The sequence below is a fragment of the Biomphalaria glabrata genome, chromosome 9 (assembly GCF_947242115.1).
Source record: "Biomphalaria glabrata chromosome 9, xgBioGlab47.1, whole genome shotgun sequence".
NCBI classification, from domain to species: Eukaryota; Metazoa; Mollusca; class Gastropoda; family Planorbidae; genus Biomphalaria; species Biomphalaria glabrata.
In genome coordinates this window covers 15,364,142-15,388,979 of record NC_074719.1, presented here as the reverse complement: position 1 = coordinate 15,388,979, position 24,838 = coordinate 15,364,142, and the positions used below count along the sequence as shown (strand labels likewise).

The 24,838-nt window shown below is 39.1% G+C and overlaps 1 protein-coding gene across 1 annotated transcript in view; it reads right to left on the bottom strand.

Annotated features, from left to right (window-relative positions):
• Window positions 1-362: 362 nt before the first annotated feature.
• LOC129928229 (uncharacterized protein C10orf82-like) overlaps window positions 363-24,838 on the bottom strand; it is a 30,304-nt gene continuing 5,828 nt past the window's right edge. The window contains exons 3-7 of the mRNA XM_056041534.1: window positions 23,014-23,137; window positions 14,347-14,574; window positions 11,958-12,153; window positions 10,491-10,597; window positions 363-2,654 (exon numbers count right to left, since the gene is read on the bottom strand). Coding sequence (XP_055897509.1) covers window positions 2,542-2,654; window positions 10,491-10,597; window positions 11,958-12,153; window positions 14,347-14,574; window positions 23,014-23,137 — 768 coding nt within the window. The 3' untranslated portion in view covers window positions 363-2,541. The remainder of the gene's footprint in view (window positions 2,655-10,490; window positions 10,598-11,957; window positions 12,154-14,346; window positions 14,575-23,013; window positions 23,138-24,838) is intronic.

Genomic DNA, 24,838 nt, shown 5'->3' with positions numbered 1-24,838 from the left:
CGCCGGGGCAAGAGACCTGAAGTGGAAAGAGGAAATGAACTTGAATGGCGGGAAGGTTACTCGGTAAACTTTTTAGCCCTCTGCGATCAAGATTCTAAGTATCTACAACAATGGGAATAGCGTTGTTTCAAGAACATGTACTCAGCTATTTGGCAGAATCTAATTTACTGGAGGCTTGTTGATCTAGGAACACAAACTGAAATTCAAAAGGAATCATGACTTAGTCTTAATTAAATCAAGGTCATATTTGAAATACTATATTAGTCTGATACTGCCGACATGTGTTCTAATGTGACTGGATAATATGTTAATGTTACTTATAACAATGAGGCTATGAATAATTAAAGAGGCAAAGAACCGAATGAGAGATTTTGATGTGATTTTAATGTCTTAGAAATATATTGATTAGACAAAAAACTCTTTAAATGAAATTTTGTTATGTTCGAATGTATCCATTTTGGAGCTTAAAACTAATTCGTGTACCATGTGTGGCAAGAAATGGGACATTCTCTCTCTCTCTATCAAACACAAATACAGTCTCTCTTACTAACTATACCGATAATACATTCAAGATGATGTCATATTTATACACATTCAAAGGATTCAATAATTGCATGTTTTACAAAGATCTACATACTCTCTAAGCCTTGCCACACATTGACACAGCAGTTCTTGCATAACATTAACCTTGATGGATCTCCATGCTTATCATAGAACTTTGCTCTCCAAAACAGAAGAATTCCAATACTGGGCTCATGACTGGGCTCTTTAAAGCTGATGTACTTAGATCAAGAAACAACCCACGAAATCATCTCACATTTCAATGACGTAATACCTAGGTACACAATGGACTGAGAACTCTAAGGCAATATCCCTGTTTATTCTGAACATGATGTAGACAGATAGTCATTAGGATAATGCACGTTGTCGCCATGTTGGATAAAAAAAATTTGGGGTATATCAACACAAATAAGTGTTTACTTTTAACCAAAATGGATTTTCTGTCTTCAAGTAGGGGGGAGCTAGATCTATTTTTTGTTCAGTTTAAGTTAAGAATTCCAAGCTCGCTGCTTTGCTTTTGAATAGATAGCCTCGTCCTTTGATAAATTGTACAAAACATATCGTGCATAAACCTAATTCCAGTGTAACACAATATTGTTGCAAAATAAACTTGAGGATAGATCCGTACGAATTTTGAGTCCATTGTTATTTTTGTTTCCACTTGAACGACTTACGTAATACTGTTTATATATAAGTTTAAGTAACATGATGAGTACATTATCACAATAGAGAGTATGGCAATTAATATGCAAAATGAAAACCAATTAATAATATTAAATAGAGATAAATGTATAACAAGGCTTGGAATGCTTATGGCTATTGGGTTAGTCAGCAATTCAAATGAAAAGATAAGTTGTTGCTTTTTTTTTTAAACTGGATAATTATGAACAAAAGTATATACAGTCTAGAGATTGTTTCAAATGTAAAGAAGGACACTGATATATAACGCTCTATTTATTTATAATAAAGAAACTTTTTAAATGGAAAAAATATCAGTTACAAAAATATAGATGTAGGCCTATTTGAGTTGTTAATAAGTTGTGGAAATTATTGCGAAGAAATCTGAGCTCATGTATTTCTTTTAATAATTACTCCACATTTAGACATAAAGTATTAACATTTTTTGCTTTTTAAACAATTACACTTTCTAAAAAAAAATGTTTACATTTCAATATATGCAAAAAAAAAAAAAAATGCTTACTGTTAAAAAGAATAAAAAAGGGAGAAAAGCCAGTCATGTAAATATCTAAAGAGAAGACAATGAAGACTTGGAAAATGTAGAGGCCTATATAAAATAGTTTCCAAGTTTCGGTGCAGTAGACAAAGAAGTATAGAGAAAGTAAAATCATAATACTGATTCTAGAGATTTATATTTATAAAGTACATGTTTATTATCAAAGCAATATCAAAACACAAGTCTTTAAGTTACTTCCAACACTGAGAGTTGACAACACAACTTGGTAAGGAAAAGATAACTGGCAAGTTGTTGCTATTAGATATAACTTTAGAATACAAACTTACTATTCACTTCGTACACTACAATGAAAAACAATTCTCTAGGTGTAAAAAAAAACAAATCTACTTTTCTTTTAAATAATACGGCTCATGACAATTAAGAAAGCACTTCTAGAAATATTACAAACATTTCTCTGTTACATGAAAACGATATGACTTCAAGAATACATATATCATTTTAAAAAGTCGACTTTAATAATTTAGGTTTACAGAGGCAAAGGTTGTAACTTTTGGCCTTAATTGTTAGTCCTATATTGGTAAGCATGAGCAGAAAGATGCTAAGTACATTAATAAGGCCAAATAGAAAACAGGGCTTACACGTTGTTGTTGTTTTGTTCTTATTGTTTCTAACCTATAATTGGTGTGCACAGTAAATTTATCACACACAAAAAAAAAAAACCTAGACAACATAGACAACACTCTGTACTGTTTCTGAGTAGATTAACTATGATGGTTTTTTGTTTTTCAAGCGAAAGTTTTTGATCGTACAAACATTCCATAGTTAGGTGCTGGGTGGGCGCACACGTCCAGTGATCTGGTTTCATCTCCATACGTGTTGCCGAATACATAGCGTCTCTCTGCAAGTAGTAACATGTTTACATACTGATAGACATTAAATGTGTAATGGAGATGTGTAATGGAATTGTGTAATGAAGTTGTGTAATAAAGTAATGAAAGGAAGCTGTGTAAATGAAGTTTACTGTAAACATTCCTTGATTAGAATTGAATTTCTTAAAAATAGCCCACTTCCTTTTAAAATCTCATTGCAAACAGTAACATTTGTATTTTATAGCTAGTTGAATTCACTTAATGCAGTGGTGAGAACAGGGGGGAGTAAGTGGTGAGAGCAGGGGGGGGGGGAGATTTGAGTGGTGAGAACAGGGAGAGATTTAAGTGGTGAGAACAGGGGAGAGATATAAGTGGTGAGAGCAGGGGGGGGGGAGATTTGAGTGGTGAGAACAGGGGGGGGGGAATTTTAAGTGGTGAGAACAGGGGGGGGATTTAAGTGGTGAGAACATGGGGGGGATTTAAGTGGTGAGAACAGGGGGGGATTTTAAGTGGTGAGAACAGGGGGGGGATTTAAGTGGTGAGAACAGGGGGGAGATTTAAGTGGTGAGATCAGGGGGGGGGATTTAAGTGGTGAGAACAGGGGGGGGGATTTAAGTGGTGAGAACAGGGGGGGGGGAATTTTAAGTGGTGAGATCAGGGGGGGGGATTTAAGTGGTGAGAACAGGGGGGGAATTTTAAGTGGTGAGAACAGGGGGGAATTTTAAGTGGTGAGAACAGGGGGGGGGATTTAAGTGGTGAGAACAAAGGGGGGGGGGAATTTTAAGTGGTGAGAACAGGGGGGGGGGATTTGAAGTGGTGAGAACAGGGGGGAGATTTAAGTGGTGAGAACAGGGGGGGGGGGAATTTGAAGTGGTGAGAACAGGGGGGAGATTTAAGTGGTGAGAACAGGGGGGAGATTTAAGTGGTGAGAACAGGGAGGGATTTAAGTGGTGAAAACAGAGGGGAGATTTAAGTGGTGAGAACAGGGAGAGATTTAAGTGGTGAAAACAGGGGAGAGATTTAAGTGGTGAGAACAGGGGGGGATTTAAGTGGTGAGAACATGGGGGGATTTAAGTGGTGAGAACAGGGGGGGGGATTTTAAGTGGTGAGAACAGGGGGGGGATTTAAGTGGTGAGAACAGGGGGGAGATTTAAGTGGTGAGATCAGGGGGGGGATTTAAGTGGTGAGAACAGGGGGGGGATTTAAGTGGTGAGAACAGGGGGGGGGGAATTTTAAGTGGTGAGATCAGGGGGGGGATTTAAGTGGTGAGAACAGGGGGGGAATTTTAAGTGGTGAGAACAGGGGGGAATTTTAAGTGGTGAGAACAGGGGGGGGGGGATTTAAGTGGTGAGAACAGGGGGGGGGGAATTTTAAGTGGTGAGAACAGGGGGGGGATTTGAAGTGGTGAGAACAGGGGGGAGATTTAAGTGGTGAGAACAGGGGGGGGGAATTTGAAGTGGTGAGAACAGGGGGGAGATTTAAGTGGTGAGAACAGGGGGGAGATTTAAGTGGTGAGAACAGGGAGGTATTTAAGTGGTGAGAACAGAGGGGAGATTTAAGTGGTGAGAAAAGGGAGAGATTTAAGTGGTGAAAACAGGGGAGAGATTTAAGTGGTGAGAACAGGGGGGGATTTAAGTGGTGAGAACAGGGGGGGGGATTTAATTGGTGAGAACAGGGGGGAGATTTAAGTGGTGAGAACAGGGGGGAGATTTAAGTGGTGAGAACAGGGGGGGGGGATTAAAGTGGTGAGAACAGGGGGGGGGAGATTTGAGTGGTGAGAACAGGGGGGAGATTTAAGTGGTGAGAACAGGGGGGGGGGAATTTGAAGTGGTGAGAACAGGGGGGAGATTTAAGTGGTGAGAACAGGGGGGGGGGGAGATTTGAGTGGTGAGAACAGGGGGGAGATTAAAGTGGTGAGAACAGGGGGGGGGAATTTGAAGTGGTGAGAACAGGGGGAGATTTAAGTGGTGAGAACAGGGGGGAGATTTAAGTGGTGAGAACAGGGGGGGATTTAAGTGGTGAGAACAGGGAGAGATTTAAGTGGTGAGAACAGGGAGAGATTTAAGTGGTGAGAACAGGGAGAGATTTAAGTGGTGAGAACAGGGGGGCGGATTTTAAGTGGTGAGAACAGGGGGGGGGATTTAAGTGGTGAGAACAGGGGGGGGGGGATTTAAGTGGTGAGAACAGGGGGGGGGGATTTTAAGTGGTGAGAACAGGGAGAAGATTTAAGTGGTGAGAACAGGGGGGAGATTTAAGTGGTGAGAACAGGGGGGAGATTTAAGTGGTGAGAACAGGGGGGGGATTTAAGTGGTGAGAACAGGGGGGGATTTAAGTGGTGAGAACAGGGGGGGGGGAATTTTAAGTGGTGAGAACAGGGGGGAATTTTAAGTGGTGAGAACAGGGGGGAATTTTAAGTGGTGAGAACAGGGGGGGGATTTAAGTGGTGAGAACAGGGGGGAGATTTAAGTGGTGAGAACAGGAGGGGGGTGAGATTTGAGTGGTAAGAACAGGGGGGGGGGGAATTTGAAGTGGTGAGAACAGGGGGAGATTTAAGTGGTGAGAACAGGGGGGAGATTTAAGTGGTGAGAACAGGGGGGGATTTAAGTGGTGAGAACAGGGGGAGATTTAAGTGGTGAGAACAGGGAGAGATTTAAGTGGTGAGAACAGGGAGAGATTTAAGTGGTGAGAACAGGGAGAGATTTAAGTGGTGAGAACAGGGGGGGGGATTTGAAGTGTTGAGAACAGGGGGGAGAACGAAGTGGTGAGAACAGGGGGGGGGGAATTTGAAGTGGTGAGAACAGGGGAAGATTTAAGTGGTGAGAACATAGAGAGATTTAAGTGGTGAGAACAGAGGGGAGATTTAAGTGGTGAGAACAGGGGAGAGATTTAAGTGGTGAGAACAGGGGGGATTTAAGTGGTGAGAACAGGGGGGGGGGGATTTAATTGGTGAGAACAGGGGGGAGATTTAAGTGGTGAGAACAGGGGGGGGGGATTTAAGTGGTGACAACATGGGGGGGATTTAAGTGGTGAGAACAGGGGGGAGATTTAAGTGGTGAGAAAAGGGGGGGGGAGATTTGAGTGGTGAGAACAGGGGGGAGATTTAAGTGGTGAGAACAGGGGGGGGGGGAATTTGAAGTGGTGAGAACAGGGGGAGATTTAAGTGGTGAGAACAGGGGGGAGATTTAAGTGGTGAGAACAGGAGGGGGATTTAAGTGGTGAGAACAGGGGGAGATTTAAGTTGTGAGAACAGGGAGAGATTTAAGTGGTGAGAACAGGGAGAGATTTAAGTGGTGAGAACAGGGAGAGATTTAAGTGGTGAGAACAGGGGGGGGGGATTTAAGTGGTGAGAACAGGGGGTAGATTTAAGTGGTGAGAACAGGGGAGAGATTTAAGTGGTGAGAACAGGGAGAGATTTAAGTAGTGAGAACAGGGGAGAGATTTAAGTGGTGAGAACAGGGGGGGGATTTAAGTGGTGAGAACAGGGGGGGGGGATTTTAAGTGGTGAGAACAGGGAGAAGATTTAAGTGGTGAGAACAGGGGGGAGATTTAAGTGGTGAGAACAGGGGGGGGATTTAAGTGGTGAGAACAGGGGGGGGGGGATTTAAGTGGTGAGAACAGGGGGGGGGATTTTAAGTGGTGAGAACAGGGAGAAGATTTAAGTGGTGAGAACAGGGGGGAGATTTAAGTGGTGAGAACAGGGGGGAGATTTAAGTGGTGAGAACAGGGGGGGGATTTAAGTGGTGAGAACAGGGGGGGATTTAAGTGGTGAGAACAGGGGGGGGGGAATTTTAAGTGGTGAGAACAGGGGGGAATTTTAAGTGGTGAGAACAGGGGGGGATTTAAGTGGTGAGAACAGGGGGGGGATTTAAGTGGTGAGAACAGGGGGGAGATTTAAGTGGTGAGAACAGGAGGGGGGTGAGATTTGAGTGGTGAGAACAGGGGGGGGGGAATTTGAAGTGGTGAGAACAGGGGGAGATTTAAGTGGTGAGAACAGGGGGGAGATTTAAGTGGTGAGAACAGGGGGGGATTTAAGTGGTGAGAACAGGGAGAGATTTAAGTGGTGAGAACAGGGGGGGGGATTTGAAGTGTTGAGAACAGGGGGGAGAACGAAGTGGTGAGAACAGGGGGGGGGGGAATTTGAAGTGGTGAGAACAGGGGAAGATTTAAGTGGTGAGAACAGAGAGAGATTTAAGTGGTGAGAACAGAGGGGAGATTTAAGTGGTGAGAACAGGGGAGAGATTTAAGTGGTGAGAAAAGGGGGGATTTAAGTGGTGAGAACAGGGGGGGGGATTTAATTGGTGAGAACAGGGGGGAGATTTAAGTGGTGAGAACAGGGGGGGGGATTTAAGTGGTGAGAACATGGGGGGGATTTAAGTGGTGAGAACAGGGGGGAGATTTAAGTGGTGAGAACAGGGGGGGGTAGATTTGAGTGGTGAGAACAGGGGGGAGATTTAAGTGGTGAGAACAGGGGGGGGGGATTTGAAGTGGTGAGAACAGGGGGAGATTTAAGTGGTGAGAACAGGGGGGAGATTTAAGTGGTGAGAACAGGAGGGGGATTTAAGTGGTGAGAACAGGGGGAGATTTAAGTTGTGAGAACAGGGAGAGATTTAAGTGGTGAGAACAGGGAGAGATTTAAGTGGTGAGAACAGGGAGAGATTTAAGTGGTGAGAACAGGGGGGGGGATTTAAGTGGTGAGAACAGGGGGGGGGATTTAAGTGGTGAGAACAGGGGGTAGATTTAAGTGGTGAGAACAGGGGAGAGATTTAAGTGGTGAGAACAGGGAGAGATTTAAGTGGTGAGAACAGGGGAGAGATTTAAGTGGTGAGAACAGGGGGGGGGATTTAAGTGGTGAGAACAGGGGGGGGGGATTTAAGTGGTGAGAACAGGGAGAGATTTAAGTGGTGAGAACAGGGGGAGATTTAAGTGGTGAGAACAGGGAGAGATTTAAGTGGTGAGAACAGGGAGAGATTTAAGTGGTGAAAACAGGGAGAGATTTAAGTGGTGAGAACAGGGAGAGATTTAAGTGGTGAGAACAGGGGGAGATTTAAGTGGTGAAAACAGGGAGAGATTTAAGTGGTGAGAACAGGGAGAGATTTAAGTGGTGAGAACAGGGAGAGATTTAAGTGGTGAAAACAGGGGGGGGAGATTTAAGTGGTGAGAACAGGGAGAGATTTAAGTGGTGAGAACAGGGGGGGGGAGATTTAAGTGGTGAGAACAGGGAGAGATTTAAGTGGTGAGAACAGGGGAGAGATTTAAGTGGTGAGAACAGGGGAGAGATTTAAGTGGTGAGAACAGGGGGAGATTTAAGTGGTGAGAACAGGGGGAGGGGGAGATTTAAGTGGTGAGAACAGGGGGGGGGGGGAGAGTTAAGTGGTGAGAACAGGGAAGAGATTTAAGTGGTGAGAACAGGGGGGGGGGAGATTTAAGTGGTGAGAACAGGGAGAGATTTAAGTGGTGAGAACAGGGAGAGATTTAAGTGGTGAGAACAGGGAGAGATTTAAGTGGTGAGAACAGGGGGGGGAGATTTAAGTGGTGAGAACAGGGAGAGATATAAGTGGTGAGAACAGGGGGAGATTTAAGTGGTGAGAACAGGGAGAGATTTAAGTGGTGAGAACATGGAGAGATTTAAGTGGTGAGAACAGGGATAGTTTTAAGTGGTGAGAACAGGGAGAGATTTAAGTGGTGAGAACAGGGAGAGATTTAAGTGGTTAGAACAGGGGAGAGATTTAAGTGGTGAGAACAGGGAAGAGATTTAAGTGGTGAGAACAGGGAAGAGATTTAAGTGGTGAGAACAGGGAGAGATTTAAGTGGTGAGAACAGGGGGAGATTTAAGTGGTGAGAACAGGGGAGAGATTTAAGTGGTGAGAACATGGAAGAGATTTAAGTGGTGAGAACAGGGAGAGATTTAAGTGGTGAGAACAGGGGGAGATTTAAGTGGTGAGAACAGGGAGAGATTTAAGTGGTGAGAACAGGGAGAGATTTAAATGGTGAGAACAGGGAGAGATTTAAGTGGTGAGAACAGGGAAGAGATTTAAGTGGTGAGAACAGGGGGAGATTTAAGTGGTGAGAACAGGGAGAGATTTAAGTGGTGAGAACAGGGAGAGATTTAAGTGGTGAGAACAGGGAGAGATTTAAGTGGTGAGAACATGGAGAGATTTAAGTGGTGAGAACAGGGAGAGATTTAAGTGGTTAGAACAGGGGAGAGATTTAAGTGGTGAGAACATGGAGAGATTTAAGTGGTGAGAACATGGAGAGATTTAAGTGGTTAGAACAGGGAAGAGATTTAAGTGGTGAGAACAGGGAAGAGATTTAAGTGGTGAGAACAGGAAGAGATTTAAGTGGTGAGAACAGGGGGGGGGGGGATTTAAGTGGTGAGAACAGGGGGGAGATTTAAGTGGTGAGAACAGGAAGAGATTTAAGTGGTGAGAACAGGAAGAGATTTAAGTGGTGAGAACAGGGGAGAGATTTAAGTGGTGAGAACAGGAAGAGATTTAAGTGGTGAGAACAGGGGGGAGATTTAAGTAGTCAGAACAGGGGAGAGATTTAAGTGGTCAGAACAGGGGGGAGATTTAAGTGGTGAGAACAGGGAGAGATTTAAGTGGTGAGAACAGGGGGGAGATTTAAGTGGTGAGAACAGGGGGGAGATTTAAGTGGTCAGAACAGGGGGGAGATTTAAGTGGTGAGAACAGGGGGGAGATTTAAGTGGTGAGAACAGGGAGAGATTTAAGTGGTGAGAACAGGGGGGAGATTTAAGTGGTCAGAACAGGGGGGAGATTTAAGTGGTGAGAACAGGGAGAGATTTAAGTGGTCAGAACAGGGAGAGATTTAAGTGGTGAGAACAGGGGGGAGATTTAAGTGGTGAGAACAGGGGGGAGATTTAAGTGGTGAGAACAGGAAGAGATTTAAGTGGTCAGAACAGGGGGGAGATTTAAGTGGTCAGAACAGGGGGGAGATTTAAGTGGTCAGAACAGGGGGGAGATTTAAGTGGTGAGAACAGGGAGAGATTTAAGTGGTGAGAACAGGGGAGAGATTTAAGTAGTCAGAACAGGGGAGAGATTTAAGTGGTCAGAACAGGGGGGAGATTTAAGTGGTGAGAACAGGGAGAGATTTAAGTAGTCAGAACAGGGGAGAGATTTAAGTGGTGAGAACAGGGAGAGATTTAAGTGGTCAGAACAGGGGAGAGATTTAAGTGGTGAGAACAGGAAGAGATTTAAGTGGTCAGAACAGGGGGGAGATTTAAGTGGTGAGAACAGGGAGAGATTTAAGTGGTGAGAACAGGAAGAGATTTAAGTGGTGAGAACAGGGGGGAGATTTAAGTGGTGAGAACAGGAAGAGATTTAAGTGGTGAGAACAGGGAGAGATTTAAGTGGTGAGAACAGGAAGAGATTTAAGTGGTGAGAACAGGAAGAGATTTAAGTGGTGAGAACAGGGGGGAGATTTAAGTAGTCAGAACAGGGGAGAGATTTAAGTGGTCAGAACAGGGGGGAGATTTAAGTGGTGAGAACAGGGGGGAGATTTAAGTGGTGAGAACAGGGAGAGAATATTATATAGTGAGAACAGGGGAGAATTAAGTATTGATACAAATTTTGTGAATGTCTATCGGTGTTTCAATGGTAATGTTGTTTATCCATCTCATAGTATAACAAATAACAGATCTATTGGTAATTGTCTTCTATTTTTTTGCATTTTTTTTTAAAAATTTTCATGATGAAATCTGAAGCACAAACTCAGACAGACGTAGCTACGCGTACTATGCAGCTCAGAAACGTGCTTAGAGCTAAGGAACACATTCCCATTGTTCTACATTCTAATGTGTGATATCTACAGATAACAGAGTGCGCCAAGAAGCGCGTGACCAAACTCACGTGGAATATATCCTGTGTACTTAGGTATCATGCCATCTCGGACATAGACACGGGTACTGTAGTCAACACCTGGCCTGGAAGTGGACGTGCTGAAATCAACAGGTTGGCTGGAAACAAACACAAGAAAACAACATTTATTGAAGTATATTTATTTGTGTATGTTTTATCCAGCAGCTAGAAGGACACAATGCAAGGAAACAAAATATCAATTTGAGAAAGTCACTTTGGGATACAACGCTCGATTTTTTCATTGTTTTGAATCTGAAGATAAAATGTATTTCTAAACATACTGTAGAAGTGACACGTACACATTATTAGAACGGAGACACGATCTTTATTAATATTTTAAAAAAATACCTAAAAAATAATAAAGCTATTATAAGGGGAAGAGCTCGATATTTACAACAATCTCTCAATAATGTAGAATTTATTTCCATTTTTCGACATCAAACAAAATAATTAATTACCAGTGAATAATTGACTGTTTAATTTTTTAATTGATTCATATTCTGTTAGGTACAATAATAAATTGTGGAAAGTTTCAACCTGATAAGTGAATGGGTGTGGGAGAAATAACGTGTACAATTATCTAAGCGGACAAAACCCCTTATATCTAGAAATATCTGTTAATACTAAAGGATTCATTTCCATTGTTGGTATCACACAAAAATAATTAGCAATACCGGTAATTAGTTGACTTATTGGTTATTTTTTTTTATTCACGCTTTGTTAGTACAATAAATAATTTGAAAAGTTTCAACTTGATCCGAGAATCGGTGTGGGAGAAATAGTGTTCAAATTTTTTACAAGATAGACAGACTGAGTTAATATCAGCTTTGTAGTAAGTTCTGAGTCTACAATTGTTTTCCATTACGTTGACAAATTTCGTGTAACACTTTGAATTCTTATTATTTGTTTTAAATTCCGCTGAAATAAAATTCTTTCAGATTGTGTAAATGATTCACAACTTGAAAATAATAATTTTTTTTTTAGAATGAATGAAAAAAAAAAACAGATTTGAAAAGCATTTTAACATTATGATAAATGAATCTTTAAGCAAATGTAACCTTATTTTCTTATCGAGTAGACTAAAATTATTTCTAGCGAGATAGGTCTGGAACCTCTAGAACACACATCTGTACCAATATTAGTGTATTTGTGTATTTATAGAGAGAGTCACGAGTACTCACGAGGTAGACAAACGAAGATCGCAGAGCTTCCCACCAGGAAAGTGACACAGATAAATGATGAAAATAATAGCCAATAGTATGCAACAGTTTGTTTGGGATCTACAGACTTGACGAAATGGGCATTGCGTGATGACAAGAATGAACAATGTTTCTTTTAAAAAATCTATTTTGTCGTGCGTGGCTCATTTTTTCCAAATGGAAGAAAAACTACACTGGTAACTTTAACACACACAAAATGTAAAAACGAATACTTTCTGACATTCGTGTCATAACTGACCTGTCCAGTGTAATTTGTTTGACAGGGCTGGAAGAGTTGGTTATCTTGTGATGCAGTTGTTCCCTGGTGAAGAGGTCAAGGCCACTATCAGCAGCACGATGATACCGCTGACCCAGCCCCACCTCTGTGGGGTAGACGCGGGGCACAAACCCCTGGTATCCAGGTATGGGTGGCTCCCTAAGTGGGCGCTTGTCAGCTAAAAAATAAGGAATATAGTTCATGTTATAACGATATTTTATGTTTTTCTTTCTGACATACAAGAGTGCAGATCTTTCTTTACCAAGTATTCAGGGCCCCACTTGGTAACTAACTTCAAAGCCCCAGAATAGCATCTCTTCCACTGGCTGTGGCAAATTGAACATTGAGATCTATCGGTCAGTGCAGCTATGAATGTTTAGTCCTATGAATGTTTAGTCCTATGATTGTTTAGTTCTATAAATGTTTAGTCCTATGAATGTTTAGTCCTATGAATGTTTAGTCCTATGAATGTTTAGTCCTATGAATGTTTAGTCCTATGAATGTTTAGTCCTATGATTGTTTAGTCCTATGATTGTTTAGTCCTATGAATGTTTAGTCCTATGAATGTTTAGTCCTATGAAGGTTTAGTCCTATGTATGTTTAGTGCTATGAATGTTTAGTCCTATGAATGTTTAGTCCTATGATTGTTTAGTCCTATGAATGTTTAGTCCTATGTATGTTTAGTCCTATGAAGGTTTAGTCCTATGATTGTTTAGTCCTATGAATGTTTAGTCCTAAGAATGTTTAGTCCTAAGAATGTTTAGTCCTACGAATGTTTAGTCCTATGAAGTTTTAGTCCTATGAATGTCTAGATCTACGAATGTTTAGTCCTATGAATGTTTAGTCCTATGAATGTTTAGTCCTATGAATGTTTAGTCCTATGAATGTCTAGATCTACGAATGTTTAGTCCTATGAATGTATAGTCCTATGTATGTTTAGTCCTATGAATGTTTAGTCCTATGAATGTTTAGTCCTATGAATGTTTAGTCCTATGAATGTTTATTCCTATGAATGTCTAGATCTACGAATGTTTAGTGATATGATTGTTGATTCCTGTGAATGTTTAGTCCTATGAATGTCTAGATCTACGAATGTTTAGTCCCATGATTGTTGATTCCTGTGAATGTTTAGTCATATGAATGTCTAGATCTACGAATGTTTAGTACCATGATTGTTGATTCCTGTGAATGTTTAGTCATATGAATGTCTAGATCTACGAATGTTTAGTGCTATGAATGTTTAGTCCTATGAATGTTTAGTGCTATGAATGTTTAGTCCTAATTGTTAGGTAGATTTGATCGATGCTCATGTAAAACCAGTCTGTAAGATGTAAGAAATGAACCACTTTCAGTGGGATCATGCAAGACCAGATTTGGAGGTCTGGGGGCCCTGAGACAAGGAAGAAGCGGAGGCCCCTTAAATATTTTCAGTATAACAACAAAAAAAAAGATTTCCCACAGGTCTTTCCAAAAACTTATTACCAACAAATAAAATTAATACAACGATGAATGCAGTACTTTGTTAAAGTCAAATACAACGATGGATGCAGTACTTTGTTCAAGTCAAATACAACGATGAATGCAGTACTTTGTTAAAGTCAAATACAACGATGAATGCAGTACTTTGTTAAAGTCAAATACAACGATGAATGCAGTACTTTGTTAAAGTCAAATACAACGATGGATGCAGTACTTTGTTAAAGTCAAATACAATTGATTAAAAACTAATTCACCGAGTTAACGAATGGAACTTTGTGCGGTTTTTTTTTAGGAGGGGGGGGGGACCCCAGTAGCCGCGACTTCCCTCCCCATATCCGTTGAGAGCTTAGATATTTCTATGAAATAAAGCAAAACGAGTGTGTGTGTGTATGTTTGGTAACAGTGTTCTCTTTCCATTTTTTTCCTTTCACTGAACACAAGAGATAAATTATAGTTCATGTTGTTGTTGTTGTTGTTGTGTTCTGGTCTGGGGACTAACCTCTCACCCTCCTCCCTTCTGTCGTCTCCGAAAATTGTGTATGTGGGGGGGGGGGGGTGCCTAGTTCCTAGAGCCCCAAGCAGCAAGTTTCGAGATCCCAAAGAGGCCCTATCAATTCGTAATATGGTCTCCATTGCATACATGCACAGGGAACCATGTGGGGACTTATTTAAAATAATAATATCGTGAAAACGTTTGAAAATGATTATTTTCAGCAACCAAACAAAACGAATCGCCAATATTAATCTTTTTTGTTGTTGTTATTGTTGGAGTTAATTAAAGAAAAATGAAAAGTTTTCATTTTCAGTTCGTCTAATAATACTTAATATCTATATTAGTATGAAGTTATTGACGCTTGAGTATTACTAAATGGTATGTTTTATTAATACTTACGCATGGTGGTGGCTTCGTTAGGGTGCGAGTCCCTGTAGCTATTTAATTTATCCCGGACCAAAGGGTCGTGGGAGATGGGCGTCAACTTTGGGTTGGCGTTGGTGTGGCGCAGCACTTCCTCTTGCTTGGCGGCGTAACTGTCGCGGTTGGTGATGAAGTTATCAATGCTGAGGTCGCAGTCGTGGCGGTAGGTTCCGCCGAACCTGAACATCAGTCTAGGAACATAGCCTGTGGATAGAAGGAGTGAACATTAGTCTAGGAAAATAGCCAGTAGATTGAAGGAGTGAATATCAGTCTAGGAACATAGCCTGTGGATAGAAGGAGTGAACATTAGTCTAGGAAAATAGGCTGTAGATTGAAGGAGTGAATATCAGTCTAGGAACATAGCCTGTGGATAGAAAGAGTGAACATCAGTCTAGGAACATAGCCTGTGGATAGAAAGAGTGAACATCAGTCTAGGAACATAGCCTGTGGATAGAAGGAGTGAAAGAGTATAAGAAAGGGAGTGAGAGAAAGAAGGGGAGTGAAAGATAAAAAGAGTTTGAGAAAGATAGAGAGGAAATGCGAGTGAGAGTAAGAGAGAGAAAAAAGAGAGAGAAAAAAAAGAGAGAGAAAAGAGAGAAAGAAAAGAGGGATAGAGAAAAGTAAGAGAGAAAAAGAGAGAGAGAAAAGATAGAGAGAAAAGAAAAAGAGAAAAGAGAGGGAGAAAAGAGAGAGTAACGAGAATCAAAGAGAGAGAGAAAAGGAAAAGAGAAAGAAAAGAAAAAGAGAGAAAAGAGAGTGAGAGTGAGACAAAGAAAGAAAGTGAAAAATTGAAAAGAAACTAACCGATGCAAAAGAAGGCGTTATGATCATATCTTATTTTATACATTACAGACGTTATTTCAGAAAGAAGATAATTATGTCCTACGCATGTCATGTGTCAATGTAGTGCGTGTTAATCAGCGACTTAAACTTTGCTAAGTTATTGGTTTTCCTGGCTGATTCAGGCAACCCATTCCATTCTCTATGGCACAAGTGAAGAAGAAGCGCTTTTACGAATTTGTCCTAGCATATGAAATAAGAAATAAGCCTTTATCTTTTTGTCTTTCTGAGTATTTCATTTGGTTTTGTTTTTCTATTTCTAAGTTATGGTTTAGCGTTTTATTGCTACTTAACTTGTTGGTCTTATGTCCTTAAATGTCTCTAAGTTAAGTGATTTTACTAATGGTACTACTCTTATCAAATGATCGATGCTGTCCATAAAATCTTTATACTTACTTCTATTCTCCTTGTTTAAAAGATAAGAAATGGAAGGTCAAGGATGCTCTTATTACCATTGATGAAGTTATAAGACAGAAATAGCCCATAACTAAAAACAACATGATGGCAGAGCTGCTGTATTTAATAAATAGAAATTCCTTCAATTTGGATATACATTATTTATTAAGACTTTGTATTTTTAGTGGGAAAAAAACTTCTCTAAAGAGACTCTCTGGACATCATGTAGATGAAAATATTGTCAGAGTTGTAGGAATTTGTCAAAGCATCAGCCCAAAAATGTAGCATTAGAAGAGAGAGAGATAGAGAGCGACAGACAGAGAGAGAGAGAGCGAGAGAGACAGAGAGACGAGTTACACCAACACAAAAGAAAACATGTTGAAAAAAAATATAATTATAAACAACAAGGTTACAAAGACAGTTAGTGTTGAAACACAAACTCAAAATTGGCCTCCGAAGTGGCCCACCCAGGAAGGAAAAAATGCAGGTTTCAATATTTTCAAAACAATATCGGTATTAAGTTCTATCAGAGGTGGTCCACTCAAGGCAGGTAAAAAGGCAGGTTTCAATATTTTCAGAAAGAATATCATAATGAAATTTTATCAAAGGCAAATGAAAGAGAAGAATGGAGAAAGAAGGTTGACAGATCTCGTGTGGTGTCCCAAAGGTCCAGCAGACAAAGGGATAGGTGAAAGTGAATGTGAGGTTGGATGTGAACCTGGCCTAACTGATGTCTTATAATGAATATCTAACTGATCTAATTGTTTTGTAAAGGGTCAATCTCTTATTCGAGGCCTTAGTGCCGTTAAGTAGACTGCAGTTCACGCGCTAATCTGAAAAACTACTTATTAGTTGTTGTTTCAAATTATGTCTAACTTATCTGCATAGTAAATAAATTTTTTCTCTTTAAAAAAAAGTTTGCATAAATGTGTTTAAAAAAAGGTAAATATTGATTTCCCTTACTAAAAAGCACCCAGTGTTTGTTACTATTAATAGTGAATAGTTATAAAACTGGTGTATTTTTATGAAAAAAAACCCTACTTGGATAATTGATGTAAAAAATTAGATTTTTCGCTTTCAGAAAAGAAAAAAGTAGCCATTGCATCAGAACTTTGAATGTCTAGAATATCATGATTTCCGATTTTCATTTTCTCTTCTAGTTTCTGAAATCTAAAAGGGGCGGACGGACGGACGGACACAAAAATAATAGCATCTTTTCCCCTTTCGGGGGCCGCTAAAAATGGCACTCTTCTTATTTATGGCACATCTCGTATTGTATATGCTAAGACAAATTTGTACAAGTGCTCCTTCTTCGCTGGTGCCAGTAGAGCATGGAATGGGTTACCTGAATCCTCCAGGAAGACCAATGACTAATCAGAGTTTAAGTCTGTAATTAACATGCACATAGATACGCGTAGGACGTCATTATCTTCTCTTTGAAGGAACGCCTGTAGTTTATGAGAGAAATAGGAGAAGACAATTACCCCAAAAGTTTCACAACATTGCTGTTACCTCCCCTGCTATCATCACATTTAATTTTAGTAAATGTAAAACTATTATAAACTTTGTCTCCTGACCTGTATCGATCTCGTTGATAGGACAAGAATTTTTTTTAAAAAGTTCTTGTGCACCTAACATATCAATTCGAACATTTCTAATTTCAACGTTGCTTGTAAATTAATGGGACTAATTAAACACTATAGAGATGGCCTAGCGAGTGTTATCTCTTTGAGGGAATCAACGACTCAACTGTGTTAAACCATATATCTGTATGGTTAGAAGAAGACGATGTCATTTTTAAGCAGCTATGCTTTTAGTTTACATGTGAAATGAATTGTTCTAGTACGTACACAATGTTAGAATATAGTTTTCTTAGTCTGTGCAAGCCCTAAGGAGGATGACGCCCCTCTTGGGGACTTGAAGTTAAAATGTAACTCTGGACTTTCCATTCCTTCCTCCTCTATACAAATGTGTGTCCTCGTTTGGGAGGCAAGGAGGCAACAGCTAGAGTCAAATAGTCAAATCATGTTTCTTTGCACTTTTTGAAATGCCTCAAAGTTATGGCTGAATACATCCAGCGTCCTAGTGAGCGAACCGGGTGTTGGTATCCATACGATTATATTGAAGTGAAGTTTGATGGGTTGCTAATGTTTGATATAATCTGACATAGGTGTAGAAAGACAAAAGTGCGCTTCCTATATCTTGAGGGCTTCGTGAATTGTTACATCTATAAGTTCTGAAACATTTGTAATGGCTTAGAGAAGTATGCATGCTAATAGTTTATATTTTCTTTTTAAATTCATCCATTGACATGCGTTTTAGTGAACACTCTTAATCGTTCGTGATGTTCTGTTCAAATAAAAGTCATAACATTAGATTGCTAGTACCATTAAAGCTAGATAATTGTAGTAGGCCTACTGACAGTGCTGTAGAATGTTGTCCTTAATGCTACAGACTAGTTTGTATTTTCTTTTTAATTCATCCATTGACTTGTGTTTTAGTGAACACTCTAGATTGTTCGTGATGTTCTGATAAAATAAAATTCAAAACTTTATACTACTAGTGCTGCCATTAGTCAAAAGCTAGAGAAATGTAGTAGGCCTACTGACAGTGATGTAGAATGTTGTCCTTAATTCTAAATTCTACAGACTAGAAAGAAGAATGATGAGCGAAAGAGAAAGAAAACAAAGCTATAAATAGAAACTAAGATGTACAAGTCTCGAGACTAATCAGAAACATTTTCCCACACGAGGTCTAAATATAAATCTTTAACTTTTCTCTTTATTACATCCATCCGCCCTCACCTTTTCCAAATAAGTTTTTAAAGGTTTTATTTCCTTTACTGAGCTCGATTTTTTTTCCTTGCCAACTTGAAAGAAGAAACAAAGTTGAGCAAAACTTCGATTCATTGCTTGGGTTCATTAAATTTTGAAAACTGTGGGGAAAAGGTAAGAGTGTTTCAATTTGCCCGCAACCAACCCACACAACCCTGTCCACCTGTTGGCGCATTTTGCCAAGAGCATTTGTTACAAGGTAAAGAAGCTTAGCAGACGTGAATTAGCAGACGTGAGTGGAAAAGGGGAGGGGGGATGGCTTGAACCAAAAAAAAAAAAAGAAAAGTTAAAAAGGGAGTTCCATTTGAGTGATTAACTAACAAGCGAACTTTCTTGGCACTGAATATCCCTTTTTTTTTCAAACTTTTTATAATTATCATGAAGAGATTAGGAAAAAGTAAAAAAAATCAAACTAGCTTTCGGAAATGTTGGTTTAGAAAATGAAAGCAAATGACGTCTGGTCTAGTTTGAAGTCTCATTGATAAAACTTTGTGTGTATATGTACAAACAAATCTTGGCTCCAGACAACAAGGACATTGCCTGCCCCTCCCCTGACAACGTCTGTAAAATTAGCTAAATATCAACATGTACAAGAAAAGTAGAGAAATAAACTTAGTTCAGTCTTCTGAAATAGTCATACGTTAGTGAGACATATGCAAAAGAACAATCCAGGGAAATGAAATTCGGTAAGAGATAAAAAGTAAAAGCGATATCAACAAATGTGGATGCAATACAATGGGACCTAAACAAAGAGTAAGAAATGAAAAGAGAAAGAATGGAAAAAATTTTGAAATAAATAAATAACATAAAACAATGTCAAGGATGCCATATTGTAAGATCACCGTTGCCAACTAAACTTGCTTTAAAAAAATGAATGTGTTTTACAATCGAAAGAAACTGGATTCTACGCTGCTAACAAGAACACAAAAGTTGTGGATGGTTTATTAAAATACTTTATTTTTAAATAGTCAAAATCTAATAAGGCTTGGATTTATCATGACTTTATACTTGACTCCAAAAATCTAATCCTTTTTTTTTATTTGTTGAGCCAATGTGATATTTTTCTAGAGATACTTTGAACTTTGAAGTCAAAGTTTACTTACTAGGCGAGTGCCCATACATTCAATGATCTTTATGTTGCGAATAGACGATAGAAAAATCACGAAGGAATAGCTCACGAACCAGTAATCATCATTTGTATCTATACGCACAGTGTAACAATTTCCCCCAACATTCTTTCAATTTTCTTTACAAGAACAACAACTCTAGTTCAAAGTTCATTTACCTGAAAACTAAATAAACAGAGTTGTCTGATCTCAATTATTTCAGAAACAAAGTCTAGACGTATTACACATAAGGCGGCTAACATATTCCCTACTCTTTAGAAGAACGACAAAGAATGTTTTCTCTTTAGTTCAAGATCAGTTTAATTGATAAATAATACATTTAAAGTTGTGTGCTGAAGAACAAAAAAATCAGATACTGTAATGTATAGGAATGGAATCCTTAGACAACAAAAATGGGGTGTACAACTACAAAGGCCTTAATTTAGACGACATTGAATCTATCAGTGGATCTCAACTAAGAAGTAGTAGTCTCTTGTCACGCCAACGCATTACATATAACAACGAATTTTGTTCACTTCCACTGAAACATTCTAGTAGAGTTTTAATTTAGATAAACTTAATAGTTTCCTGTTTTGATGGTGCTAGAGCCTAGCTAGATCTTTTGAAATTTAATTCACATATGTATATTTTGTTATAGTTTAGGGTCGGCCAAGAGATTAGAGACAGGGTTACTGCAGCGATTGGACCCCATGATGATCTGCTATCGTAAAAAAAAAAACGCAAGCTAAAAATGTATGGCCATATTACAAGATCGTTGGGAGTACAACATAAAAGAATGGTCGGGCCTGCCGTTGAAAGAGGTTCTGTCTATAAGACAGAGGGGAATGGAGAAAGACGGTCGACGAGTCTTGCATGGTGCCCCAAATGTCCAACAGACTAAGGGAAAGGTAAAGAGACAGAGTTCCAACTAATTAGAGGCCCTAGGCGGCTGCCTAGTTTGCCTATGCCTAGGCTAGCCCTGGTTATAAACATGTACAATACGTACAATCCATTCTAAATATCATTTAGTGTTAGTGCCCGCTGTGCACGCATGCGCAGTAGTACTTCTCATCATATGATAATCACTAGAGAGAATTAATGTAGAGTAGACTGTTGATGATCCATGCCTCCCTTTCGGTGTCCCTGGAACTTTGGGTTTGACTATTACTGGCTTAAAGTAAGCACACTTAAAGATAAGACGCGCGCCTTTGTTGAGAGAATTGCACTAAGAAGATTCGCGATTACTGTCTGTTGATCAATATCTTAATCTATTGTTAGGTTACTTCAAGGGAGATAATCTAGCAGTCATTTCCAACTTTTCTCAAGCAGTGCAAATGAATTTTTTTTAAAAAAGGTTTCGTTAATAAAAAGGTTTCATTACTTTTTAAACAAATGTCAACATGAGTTCGTTCGATTCATGGTTTTCTTTAGTTAACTAGATAAACTATATAAACAAAAACAAACAAAAAACATATCAAATACATACTAAAAAGACAATACCTCGTTTATTCAACTTAGAGAGTGATTGTTTTTCACTTTGTAGGTAATAAAAATAGTATTACCGGAACTGCCCATCCATTACTAACCTCTCCTGTCACCAGATTCCACAATTGCGGGTATTATATAATGCCGTTTTTTTTTAATCGCGCGTATGATTGGCGTTTTCCATATTGAATGACACCCCAAAATAAGACTAAGACTAAGACTAAGACTAAGACTGCTTTATTGATCCTTACGGAAATTTGTTGTGATTACAAGGACTCGATTCTCATATAAATGACAATTTTTGTCTATATTTCAGGAGATTCTTATGAGTTTTCAAAAGATTTTTATCATTTCCTGAGATTTCCAGGACTTTTTCGTATATCTTGCAATTTCAGAAAATTTCCAAGAGCTCCTGGTAAATCAGGAGGCCGCGGGAAATCTGTTTTAAAGTTATAAAATGGTTTAATTTAATAATTCACACCTAGAATTAGCACGGGGCCAATAAAAGTGCGGGGCCCACTGCGGTCTCATAGATTGCAGTGGCCTAAGGCCGGCCCTAGATAAGACAGTACTCAAACGTCATCAGTCGTGTTGGACTTGTGTGAGACAGGTATTACGTAATGCCATATCCATTCGTCTTTGAATTGTCCTATGAATTGTTCTTTTTCTTTGAAACAGAGGGCTTATTCATGTTCAGCATGTAGCCAATCTAGTCACATCTGCTGCTTGTAACACGCAAGTCTTTGAACATCTGTAGCAGACTGCTTAGCTGCAGACGGCTTGGTTGCTGCCTACTAGTTAGGCGCCAAATATTGTTCTATCTCATGCTCAGAAAAAAGAAGTCATAAACAAACAGGAGCAAACGTTTGCTGGTTATTTTTTTTTTTTTTGAGCCATTTTGGTTCTAGGAGAATACGTTTATACGAGAATACGGGTGTGAGAAGTCTTCCAAGAGGTCTATGAGACAAAAAGTTAATCAACAATTTATTTTAAAACACGAACTATTTGCTTTGGAGTTGAGAGTATGTCATGCCGTTTGGAGTATGTGATGTCGTAAACAGAGGAATACAAAAGAGAAAGTAGGGCCTAGATAGGATGAAAACTTAGTTTTAGGTTGATTTTGGTTTTATAAAGTTCTGTTGATTGTAGTGGGAATTCACATACATGAGAACAAATCTATAAATACCCAGTTGTTTTTTTTTGTTTTTGTTTTTATTTTTTTTTGTTTTTTACGGAGTACAGAATTGATATGTACTTTAATAGCACAAAATAATTTGTTTGCACTTTTTAGCACTACAGAACCAGCGCTTGTATCACAAAGTATTTTTTAGTTGGAAACAGTGATCTTTCAATACAGTCAAGTCTAGTGTCCTTGACATTGTTAATTTTGTCTTTTTTTTTTCTTAAATTATTTCTCAAAATCTGTCTCTTTTCAAAGATTCCATTCTATCTCCACACTGCTTTAATTGTAATATGTATAGAATTTTTTCAAATACTACTTTATAATGTAAACTGGATTTGTAGAAATCAACATGTAAACAAAGAACAGATTGCTGTGATTAGCCTAATTATGACAAGCCCCTATACTTGATTCATTTACATTTTTGTGGCCCAAAACGATGTTAAAATAATATCCATCATCCCCGTGTCTATGAAATAACTCAAATGTTCAGACTACTTGAGAACCTCAAAACGCATATCCATCAAAGGTTCAGACTTATTTGAGAACCTCCAAAGTCCAAACACATATCTTACCTGTATATCCTGGACCAAAGTCCAAACACATATCTTACCTGTATATCCTGGACCAAAGTCCAAACACATATCTTACCTGTATATCCTCGACCAAGTCCAAACACATATCTTACCTGTATATCCTGGACCAAAGTCCAAACACATATCTTACCTGTATATCCTGGACCAAAGTCCAAACACATATCTTACCTGTATATCCTGGACCAAAGTCCAAACACATATCTTACCTGTATATCCTGGAACCATTTTCTCTGTAAATTTCGTGTCCCCATTAGTGACAGGCAATCGGTTACAGGTACCTTCATAGCCACATGGATCCAGACGAGCAGTGGGCTTCTTCATACCATACTCCTGCAAGATAGGGCAAGCGCATGAGGTTAGTGTTACCCGTGGCACTGGGATACAAATGGGTTTATAAGTAAACACAACGACTCGGGAGAGCGTCATCAATTAACTTTCTATTGCGTCTCGAGTTTGACACTCTAGACGAGAATGTTGACTCACAGACTTCTTAATGTGTAACAGTCTAGCAGAGAATATTAGCTAACAGTGCTTAAGGTCAAGTTTTAGAATCTAGCAGAGAATGTTAGCTAACAGACTTTAAGCTCATGTTTTACACAATCTAGCAGAGAATATAAACTAACAGACTATAAGCCCATGTTTTACACAATCTAGCAGAGAATATAAACTAACAGACTATAAGCTCATGTTTTACACAATCTAGCAGAGAATATAAACTAACAGACTATAAGCCCATGTTTTACACAATCTAGCAGAGAATATAAACTAACAGACTTTAAGCCCATGTTTTACACAATCTAGCAGAGAATATAAACTAACAGACTTTAAGCCCATGTTTTACACAATCTAGCAGAGAATATAAACTAACAGACTTTAAGCCCATGTTTTACACAATCTAGCAGAGAATATAAACTAACAGACTTTAAGCTCATAGCGCTCTATTAACAAAATGAGAAAAAAAATATTTACTTGCTATAGTATTTTGTTGTTACATTTCAACCGAGTTCCGTAATTTCGTAAACCTATACACGTGACAAGACCGGATTTAAGAAAGTGCAGGCCCCTAGCAGGATTTTTGTGGAACCCCTTAGACATTTGTGCTTGTTGAACTTTGCAGTTTTATTTATTATAACAAAAGTTATAATCTCAAATCTCAATAAACACTCCTATAAGAGTCATATAACAAAATGTTTTTTTTTTTCACAGTTGTAGCTTATATACTATACATTTATACATATTTTTCACTCAGGGGTCAGTGGGAAAATTTTAGATGCGTAGATAATGGTAGATTGAAACTTATGTTTATATAATAGTATATAAAGGGGAACAGTTTCAGGAAAAAAGAAAAAGAGGCAGACATGGAAACAGAGGGAAGACAACATCAAAGAGTGGACGAGCCTGTCAGTGAAAGAGATTTCACTTAAGGCAAAGACAGTGAGGTGTGGTGCCCTAACGGACCGACTACGGCAACGGTGATGGTGGATATATATAAATATATATGTATGTATGTATGTAGTGTGTGTGTGTGTGTACTATGTATGTATGTATGTGTGCGTATGCGTGTGTGTGTGTGTTTCATGTAGTTTAAAGGGTCCGGTGTTTAGCCGAGAGTAATCATAAGATTATTTCTGCCCATTGTAAAGTAATCACAGAGTACGGAAAGTTCATTGCTTCACTTTGCTGTAGTCTTATATCTTCACACACTCCTCAGTGTTAGGTAAACACTCATCAAAGGGACCAGTGATCCTTGTGTCATTGATCAGTTTGAATCGAAGTCTAGTTGTTCCGACAAATATATCAGTGTAATCGATCAACCGTTAATCTAGTCTATGGGTCGACACTCCCGAACCACTAGATAATCGATACGGGCTTCATGTGTTGAGGTTTGTATCGGAAATTAATGCACTTGACTTTTGTGTTTGCACCCTTTGATTCAGTTACGGAAAGGTCTAAAGAACGAGACGAAGAGCTTTGCACAGCACACAATGACACATAGTTAACAGTAGGAAGCAGGTGATATACAGGCCTAAT